At 50.5% G+C, this 9,827-nt stretch overlaps 4 protein-coding genes across 4 annotated transcripts; 1 reads left to right on the top strand and 3 right to left on the bottom strand.

Moving 5' to 3' along the window:
* Positions 1-92: 92 nt before the first annotated feature.
* NEUTE1DRAFT_90162 (mitochondrial import inner membrane translocase subunit tim-10) lies at positions 93-1,132 on the bottom strand (the record flags this gene model as incomplete). Its single annotated transcript, XM_009857500.1, has 2 exons — positions 93-649; positions 899-1,132. The coding sequence occupies 2 exons, from the start codon at positions 988-990 to the stop codon at positions 469-471; spliced, it is 273 nt and encodes a 90-aa protein (XP_009855802.1).
* A 498-nt stretch (positions 1,133-1,630) lies between these two features.
* NEUTE1DRAFT_125697 (uncharacterized protein) lies at positions 1,631-3,851 on the top strand (the record flags this gene model as incomplete). Its single annotated transcript, XM_009857501.1, has 3 exons — positions 1,631-1,636; positions 1,907-2,303; positions 2,410-3,851. The coding sequence occupies 3 exons, from the start codon at positions 1,631-1,633 to the stop codon at positions 3,783-3,785; spliced, it is 1,779 nt and encodes a 592-aa protein (XP_009855803.1).
* Positions 3,852-4,529: 678 nt separating this feature from the next.
* On the bottom strand, positions 4,530-6,728 carry NEUTE1DRAFT_149754 (uncharacterized protein; the record flags this gene model as incomplete). The annotated part of the gene is made up of 2 exons (XM_009857502.1): positions 4,530-6,419; positions 6,480-6,728. The coding sequence occupies 2 exons, from the start codon at positions 6,726-6,728 to the stop codon at positions 4,530-4,532; spliced, it is 2,139 nt and encodes a 712-aa protein (XP_009855804.1).
* Positions 6,729-7,774: 1,046 nt separating this feature from the next.
* Positions 7,775-7,936, bottom strand: NEUTE1DRAFT_28719 (uncharacterized protein; the record flags this gene model as incomplete). Its single annotated transcript, XM_009856627.1, has 1 exon — positions 7,775-7,936. A coding segment is annotated over one exon (162 nt), but the record flags the coding sequence as incomplete, so codon positions are not given.
* Positions 7,937-9,827: the final 1,891 nt, after the last annotated feature.

Here is a 9,827-nt window from a genome sequence, read left to right on the forward strand (position 1 = left end):
CTCTCATTGATTTCCAGATCATGCTGAATGCCCAGGCAGAACCGTCGGTGTTCATCGACAATCATCACAGGTCAACCGTAAAATGTCGTTGAATCGAGTATCTCGTCAATGTTCAACCAACAGTTGCCGCATATGTGCGTTGTTCCCTATCCACAGTATCCTCTATCTCCAAAAGTCACAATGCTATGGTGTTGAGGTGTATAATACACGGGACGCAGTCCTTCGGCCTTCTTTCATAGGTAGACACTGCGCCCCCTCCCTCCCCCCCGCTTCTCCTAGCACCTAATTCATGTCCTCTCCTGCTCCATGTCTTGCTTATCCTCTGTCTGCCGAGAACCAAGAGCCGGCGGGCGGGTTGGGAAGCCGGATCAATGCGAGCGGGTGGGTATAACTTTTTATTCTTTTGTTTTGTTGTCGTCGTGTCCTTCCTTCCCCGTTCCAGTAATCCAAAAAAAAACAAAGGCTGTTTTACATGCTGAAGCCACCTCCACCACGGGCCTGGGTCTCCTTCTGCAGCTGGTCCGAGATCTTCTGGTGCGTCTCAAAGAACTTGGCGGCGCAGCGGTCGAGGCAGACGGACTCGCCCTTGCTGAGGTCGCCCTCGCGGTACGACTTGTCGATGCACTTGAGGGTGCAGATCTTGACCATGCTGTTTGTTTGAAGAGTGTCATGTTAGTTAGTTGCCTCGGTGGATATGGTCATGGGTGTGGTTATGGTGATGGGTGTGGGTGTTGGTAGGGGACGGTTGGAGTGATAGAGTTGGAAGGAAGGAATGGGTTTATGGGAAAAGAAGAGAGTTGGATTTAAGGGTACAATGAAAGAGAGGAAGAAGAGAGGAAGAGGGGGAAAGCAAAGGTAGGGAGAGGAGGGGGTACAGAATGCAGGAAAGAAAACATACCGAGAGTGCATCTCAGCGACAACCTTGAGCTCGTTCTCAACGGCGGCAATCTTCTCGGCCGAAGTGGGCTGCGGCCTGCCGAGTCCGAACATTTTGAATGGATTTGGAGAGATGGGACTCGAAAGAAAAACGTTCAAGTGCCGCTGTGAATAGACAAAAGCTCGTGGTGTTTAGAGGAGCTTTTGGTTGTTGGGATTGTAAGTTGTAGATCTGAGACCGGGTCTTGGGGGGGGGCGACCTACTTTTGGGATCGTGGAAGGTGATGCGTCGCGGGTAGGTTGATGTCAGCGGCTCCGTTGCAGCGAAGCGACGACACTCTCTTTCGCGGGCGGGCGCAACAAGCTTCCAGGCAGCTTCTCTCTTGGCTTACAGAACTTTTGGATCCGCTTTCTGCCCATTGACCCACTCACTCACCTAAAAGGCGGTACGGGCGCGGCTAATGCTAGGCTGCGGCCCTCCGCGCTCTCACGGTGAGTGGGAGGCCCAAGTTCGGTAAAGAAGGGATACAAGGTGAAGAGCCGGTAACGCTCGGTGAGGCCAATTGGGGGCTCTGATTGGCCACGACCCCTCTTACACAGAGCCGCTCCAGTTTCGGCTGAGTTCGCAGACAACGGCCCGAGCGGCAGAAAAAAAAAAAGAGTACGACATAAAAGGCGGCATGGACCGTGCCGAGACAAATCTTTCGCCTCTACATCAAGCTCCAGGTGGGCAAAACACACTGGGGCAAACACCATGATTGTAAGTCTACCAACACACAGTTCTTCCGATATACAATCACATGCCCATATGTCCTACTCTTCATGATGATCTGCCAAAACATTAGAACCGTTGCGACTGACACGCGCTTGCGCGTGCATGATCACACTATGCTCCATTTCTGAACTTTTACCCATCCCCCTCACCACTTTTGTCAACAGCTCTTCTTGGTCCAAGACAACCCGCCATGCTAACTGATTCATGACAATCTTGATAGAAGCAATAATGAATTCATCTACTCCCTGTCTTCAGTTCTTGCGGCCGTATGCCTGGAAGTGGAAGCCAGTGGGCGCCCGCAACACGGCGTACCTGCGCTTCTACCACCTGGCTCGGCAGCATGAGTTGATACAGTCCAATGCCCTCAAGTATCCCCGCATTCGCCATGAAGGCGGTGCGCCCATGCGGATCCCCATCTTCCGGGAGAAGTTTAAGGATGTTGAGATGGGCAAGCATGCCGACGAAGAGGTCATCATTCATGGCCGGGTACAGTCTGTCCGTCGGGCCGGCAACAAGCTCATGTTCCTCGACCTCAAAGGCGAGTTCGAGCATGTTCAGGGACTCTGTAACTTCAATAAGCTGCAAGTTACAGGAGTCGAGCTAGGAGAATTTAAGGCGCTTGCCAAACTGTTGAATAGAGGCGATATTGTCTGTACGTGACTCTGGTCCCATATGTCTTCTTTCCCTTGTTCTTTGCCCATCAATCATATGACAATCACAGTGGCATGACTGACCGTGAACCTCTTCTTCCAACACAGCCATCACCGGCCGAGCAACCAAAACACCGACTGGTGAACTGAGTATCGAAGCCACAAGGCTGCCCGAGCTCCTAACTCCAGCATTGGCTCCCCTGCCCTTCAAGCTCGAAGATGAGGAAGTCCGGATCCAGCACCGTCACATTGACATGCTGGTCAACCGCAAGACCATCGATACTCTCCGGCTGCGATCGCACCTGATCAAGTACCTCCGCGACTTCTTTCACGAGCGTGGCTTCCTCGAGTTCCAGACGCCCATCCTCGCCGAAAACGCCAGCGGTGCCACCGCCCGGCCCTTCACCGTCACCGCGTCCGAGACCTCGGTGAACAAGAACCTTGCGATGCGCATCGCCCCCGAGCTCTGGCTCAAGCGTCTGGTCGTTGGCGGCGTGGACAAAGTTTTCGAGCTCGGCCCTGCTTTCCGCAACGAGGGCATCGACCAGACGCACAACCCCGAATTCACCATGTGCGAGTTCTACAACGCCTACGCCAACCTGGACGACCTCATATCACTCACCGAGGAGCTCATCTGCGGCGCCGCCTCACACTGCCGCGACCTGATCGCCACCAAGCTCGACTCTTTGCCTGCCATCGACATGTCGCAGTATCAGCGGCCTTTTCAACAACTCGAATTCATACCCGCCCTTGAATCCGCCCTCGGCTTCAAGCTCCCCGACCTCTCCACCTCCTCATCGCACGAGGACCTCCTCGCTCTTCTCAAGCAGCACAAAATCGAGGTCCCGGGACTGAACAAACCCGACATCACGCTCGCCAAGCTCCTCGACAACCTAGCCAGCGAATTCCTCGAGCCTTACTCCCTAACCAAACCGCTCTTCATTATTCACCACCCAGTCTGTATGTCACCCCTCTCCAAGAGCTTTGTCTGCCCCAAAACAGGCCAACACGTGTCCGCGCGCACGGAGCTCTTCATCAACGGCAAGGAGCTCGCAAACATGTACGAAGAAGAAAACGACCCGGCTTCGCAAAGGCAAAAGTTTGTGGACCAGCTCAACGCCGCCAAGCGCGAGGCTAGCTTAGCTCCCGGTGTGTACAACGATGAAGGGGAGTCGGCAATGGAGGTGGACGAGAGTTACGTCCAGGCCCTGGAGTCCGGACTGCCGCCAACGGGCGGGTGGGGGTGTGGGATTGAAAGGATGGTGATGCTATTTAGCGGGACGAAGAGGATTAGTGACTGTTTGAGTTTTGGAAACTTGAGGCATGTTACGAACGTTCCTGGAGCGGTCAGGACGGGTGAGGATGAGGAAAAGGCAAGGGAGATGATGGATGAGGTGGAGAAGAAGGGAGCGAGGGAGAGGAAACGGGAGAAGGGAAAGGAGAAGGAGAAGGAGGTTATGGATGTCTCCGACGGTGAGGCTTGATTTCGCAGTTTGCCTTGGTGTTTTTTGTTGTTTGTATGTATCATTGTATGATTAGCGTGTTAGCGAGTGTTGCCTGCCCAAGTAAATATGATACCCCTATCTTTACGCAGCTCCCGCGTTATGTCTTTCATGTGAGTGTCACTCAGGTATCTTCTTCGATCTCTCCTTTTCTTTTTGACACTCGGTCAATTTCGTGGCTACTGAGTGCTCTGCTAACATAGCAACACTAAAACCCCTCCAATGTAAGAAAGGTTGGATGGTAAACCTGGAGTGGAGTTCGAAGAAACTATGAAAGTCTGAAAAACTGACGAGGCACCTGGAAAAAAAAAAGAAGAGAAAACAGTTCCATCCCTATATAGCCTATCAGTCATGATTTAGCGTCAAGTCCCTTTCCTACCCCCTAACCTCTCCCCTCACAAATGCTTGACAAAATCTGACGAAAAGAAAAACATTATCACGAACTGCACCAGAGGCCAGATATGTGATGACATGGCTCTCCTCTTCTTCTCACTAGCCATCCGCAGAACGAGGTATCTGTGGGTTTTCTCAACGAACTTTCCATATCTCGAGACCTAGATGGGCGATTGAACGGTGCAATGATATACAGTATCTGATTGCGTAATAAAACGCGTCAAGGGCACACCGTCCAGCACCTCGAAAGCCCGCCGAGATCAACTTCAGTCCTCAACATCGACCATCGTCTCCTAATCTGAGCGATGCGTCCTGAGCGTGACAATGTGGTTTCTACCAATTCCCCAAATACGCCGAAGGCTTCCTCTCCAAATCCGCCTTGCCCCTTTCTCTTGCCTCCCAGTTACGATTGTACGGCTCCCAATCAGGCAGGGCATGCAAATCTGAAACATATATGCCAAAGAAATCTTGACGATTTGCTCTGTCTACGTCTCGATATCTCTTCTTCGTCCGCTCATCCCACATAGGATTCAGTCCAGCCATGAGGTATGCGTTCTCATACTGAGGGCCACCTTCACGATGATTTGTCCGTCCGGTCAATGGCCACAAAAGCTGTCTTGTCCTCTTGGTTGAGGATAGATGCGTTTCCCAGTGTATCGCCTGCGGAAATCGGGGCATGCCAGGTTTGAACTCAAAGAATTCGTAACGCCAAGCTTTGTCTGTCAATTTGGCCATCTTGAGGGCATCTCTCTCCTCGTCCCTGTCATTGGGTAGATAAATGAGTTCTTGAAAAAGCCAACGCTTCCGGTTACCCAACCAGATCTGCATGACGCGATTGGTGCGGTCACGGAAATGGCTGTCTTCATGGTTCGCCACAAAAGCACCCATTCTGCATCCCCAGCAAACCAGATTCTTGGTGTTGGAGAAGAAATAATCTGGGAGAAGGGTATAGCATCCACTGCACTCCCTCTCCTTCGGCTCACGAGATATTTTCTCAGCTGTATCGCCACAGACTGCGGCGCCTAACTCGTTCCACAGGTGCCTGTTGAGTTTCCGATACGCGTCGAAAGTACGATAGGAACAGACCCTATAGCGTTCCCATGTGAAGACCGCTTCACGAGCTTTGTAAGCCCAGAATGGATCTGGACCAGGTAAACGACGAATGAAGTGCCAAATCCCTGAGCTGTCACTGAGAAGGTCGACGCCGAGTGTCGCGGCAAGATCCCAGCACGCCATAATCCGAGCAAAGACGGCCTTCGGCACGTCAAAGGTTGGCTTGTGGTAGGTCAACCCGAAAGATCCCAGTGTGTTGGGCGCAGAAGTTGGACCCTCGAAGAAATACGGGTAGAAATCCAAGCGCACCCACTTGTGGCGGCCGGTAGCTGCAAGCCTATTCTTCTCCTGAATGATGCGAAGGAGGGAGTCAAGTTTGGTAAAATCAAGCTGTTTGCAGCGCGTAATGGCGATGCTTTCAAGATTGGGCATTGACTTGATCATCAACCTTACCAGTTTGGTGTTGAGGTAAGGGATCTGGTCCAGCATCAAGTCTCGGAAACTCGTGAGACTGATACACATTTTACGAACCATCTTAGTCAACAACTTGAACTCCTGCTCAAACGGCTTGTCTTGAGGGCTAGCAGCTGCAACTTGGGTGATTGGTGTAATGATCAAGGTATTCATGCGGATTCCGCCCTTTTCGTTCTTGTAGCCTTTCTCAAGATGGAAGTTACCCGAAGAGAAGTCCCAAACTGCAAACCGACCACTGATCAATCGAGCGGTGTCCTTGCAAGCCATTGCCAACGATGTCAGGTCGGCAACGGCGGGTTTGATGTAGTCCACTACATTATCGAAGATCTCCGGGATGTTCATAATATGTACCAGTCCGTTCTTTCTGTTGTTAGGGTTCCTCCCAAGTTCAGTTTTGATCGACTTGGATGTATTGAGGATACCATCATCCGGAGTAGGTGCCAGTAGCAATCTTGGTTCGCAATCCTTGGTAGCTTGCATCAAGCGGAATGCCTTGTCTTGGTTCATCTTGTGGTAAAACATCTTGATTCTTAAACACTCGGCTTCAGAAGTCTCTTTGTGCACACGGGGGAATTGCCGGACGAAATCGCGCTCGTGTACCATGTCGTACACATCCTCGGGCTTCTTATCACCCAAAGAGACCCATTCGCGCGTGTAGTTGAACAAGCGTACGTTGGACTTGTTGACGCTAGATGTCTATGTAAAAGGAAAATCAGCCGCTGCCTCACAAGACTTCGTGGATAGGGATTTACGTACGGTGTTTGTCAAGTCAAGCAGGCTTTCGTAACGGGCAGGCTTGTGATTCTGAAGAAGCTCAATCTGCTGGAAGAAGTCTGATCTCGGTCCGGACAAGTCGACGACTGTTCCTGGGAGAGGGTAACGTTTGCCAGCTTGGGTGTTGACAGAGGTATTCTCCTTGTTCCAATCTTTCCCGAACGGGACAGCAGATGTCTCCGACGTATCTCCTCGCCGGCCCTCAGCCTTCCGATTACGATGTTTCGCCATGGTTCTGAGAGCGAGTGGCCCGAAAGTTCAGGAAAGAAAACAGCGGATGGCTGATGGATCTCTGTTGGTGATTGTCGAATGATTCAAGAGAGCGCTTGTATGTGGTAGGAAGCAGCGCAGTTTGTGCGTACACACAGAAGGGACGGGCGGACTTGTTCCAACCGGCAGAAGGGCGAGATGTAAGTAAGAATGGGAAGAGATGGCGAAGGCCTGAAGTTTATGGATAGGGAAGTCGGAGGTGATATGGGGGAAGAGAACGTGTCCCAAGTTTGTGTTTGGAAGATGGTGCGAGTGGCGTGAATGAGTAGGTTGTCGAATCAAGGTTTGGTCTCTCGAAGATCTAGTAGCGTGTCGAAGATGAGGTTGATGGAGGGGCTTCGCCTTTTAATGGCCAGCTTGGTGCAATCCGCGTCAGGCTGGAGTCAGAATAGACCCTTCATCTGTTGTAGTTGCTCACCGTCTAGTCTCCAAGCACTGTTTGCCTTGTTGGGTTCGGGCGACCAATTCCAAGTGGGAGGTACACCTTTAGATAGGTCTGGCACGAGTCGAGCTTGAGATGACTGGAGAGACAGAACGCAAGGCAACAATAGAATCCGTCCGATGCCTTCGGCTTACTGAACGGGCATTCACCAATAACCGCACTGCAGGTTTATTATACCTGCCCGACAATAGCATGGAAGGCACAATGGCCGGCTGCCTGCGAGAACCTGCCCGTATTAAATAGGTAGGTAAGTAGGTAAGTACCCACAGTAAGGTCAGACGGAAGAACGGGAGCACACGTAGTCTACATTCAAGAACTCGCGAAACTGGCCAAAAGCGATCCCCCTCTGCGTACCGGACAATGACAGAAATCTGCCAAAAGGATCATGATGCCTCCCACACACGCATACCGCAAAGACTCGGGCCATTGATTTTCAACTTTCCTGGAAATCATGCATAGTCTGTAAGCATACTGCAACATTCATGCCCGCCAGAAATTATATGCAAGACAATGATTTTCATTGAATGTCCCTACCGTAGGAACTCGCCAAACTGGCAAACCTCCAACCCTCTTTGAGCGCCCGACAGTAAGCACAGGAAGCGGCATACTCCCGTCCATATGTCCGCTCAGTTAGTGAGGGCTCTACAATACTGGCCAACACTATCCTGCCTGCGTTCCAAAGCACAGGCTCGGACTTGAGCACCACAGATCTGCTTGTATTATGCCCCAAGTACCTCTTTTCTATGCATTAGAGGTTTGCCAGTTTGGCGAGTTCCTACGGTACCCTCTAGCACCCTTGGATAAAAAAGAAGGAAAAAAAAAGGTGGAAAGGGCAGGATACTAGAAGAATCAAACTTACAGTGCTCCGGGGTGGCAACATGGCTCCCCTATTATTCTTTGCGGGCATAAAATGTACAGATTTGGGTACATGCATGTCTGATGATGCATGATTTCGCGGAAAATTGAAAATTAATGGCCCGAGTCTTTGCGGTATTCCAGTAAATGTGTCTGTCTAATCAGTGAAAACTCAAGGACATTGCCTGCCACGTGGACTTATGCACACTTGGGTATACCGCATCTTCTCGGGGCATCCATCTTTAGGTTCCAGGAAATCAGACATAAATCCACGTACATATGCCCAATTCTGTGCATTTTATGCCCACCAAAATAAGAGGGGGAGTTGTGTTGCCACCCCGGAGCACTGTAAATTCGATTCATCTGGAGCTCTGCCTTTTCCTACCTATTTCTTCAAGGGAGCTGGAGGGTGGAGACATTGAGAATCACGGTCTTGCATAGAAATTTTGGTGGGCATAAATGTTGCAGTATGCTTATACAGTATGCCTGATTTCCTGGGAACCTAAAGATGGATGCCCCGAGAAAATGCGGTACTATAGGACCCGGTCTTGTCCTGCCAGCTGCCTGTACAGGTCTGCCATCTAGCCGGCGCCCAAAGATGGAGAGCTTTTGACCAGTTTCGCGAGTTTCTCTGGTATTTCCCGTAGGAATAATTATTCCTTACGAAATCTAGGCGCAGGAATAAAATAAAACAGAATAAAAATGAATGCCATCAAGGTTGGTCCGGCCTTGTTAGCATGGAGGTATAGTGCAGGATCTAATGGCTCGAAGGAAGACACTCAACGGCACTCTTAGGTGAGAACAGATACCAAAATAAAGAAACTGCTTCTATCATTGACTCCCTAGATATCGAACTACATGGTCCAAGCCAGTGTTGAGTTTGACGTGAGATATAGGTGAGTGTCTTAGTAGGGCAGCATGTCAAGGCATAATTTCCAACGTATTCCGTTTTTCGGGTGCCGCGGATATTTTTTTCAAAAAGCCACATGTAATTATCGTCCAGAGTTGACGATGTACTTTAGCAGTCGTCATGACTAATTCGTATCAAGATGCAATGAATCCCAAAGTTGACCACGAGCAGTGGCCATTCGCCTCGATGATGACCCCAGCAAGACTTTGCTGGTGTTGATAACAATCAACATCCACTGTACGGAGCCAAACTGTCCTTGCGCAAGCTTCCAAATACTGAAGATCTCGAACAAGGACGCACTTTGCAAATAATAGCTTTATCAATGTACGAGTCAAGTTAGAATCCCAGACACGCAACATATATTGAGTTGAATTGACACAGTCCCATCGGGCTCTACCTGTAGTTCATATCTGCCGAGACGAGCCTGAACCAAACCCCAGACGAATTACCAGCCCCTATCCTCACTACAGCAACCGGGTAGCCTCACGTCTTCATGTAAAGTTGTAAGTACTAGTTGCTGAAGAAACGTCTGGCCAACGCTGGTTGATATCCAAGACAGACAGGAACCGGGACTCTCCGCAGCGATCCTATATGTCTCACACGCCGTGATACGGTGTACATTTGCCGTACCCATCACCGCTCCAGTGTCCTCACAGACACCTGAGAAAAGCACACGAAAGGAAGAAAGAGGGCAAGTGGTCGCCGAAATCATTATGAACTCAAGTCACTCTGCGATTAGCTGCCCTTGATTCGGTATAATGCGCCGAGTGGTAGACCGCATGCGCTGATGCATTTTCATATACAAAATGGTATCTAAGGATTTCCAACGGAGTGCAGAAAAGTATCGAAATGA

The sequence above is a fragment of the Neurospora tetrasperma genome, assembly GCF_000213175.1.
Source record: "Neurospora tetrasperma FGSC 2508 unplaced genomic scaffold NEUTE1scaffold_81, whole genome shotgun sequence".
NCBI classification, from domain to species: domain Eukaryota; kingdom Fungi; phylum Ascomycota; class Sordariomycetes; order Sordariales; family Sordariaceae; genus Neurospora; species Neurospora tetrasperma.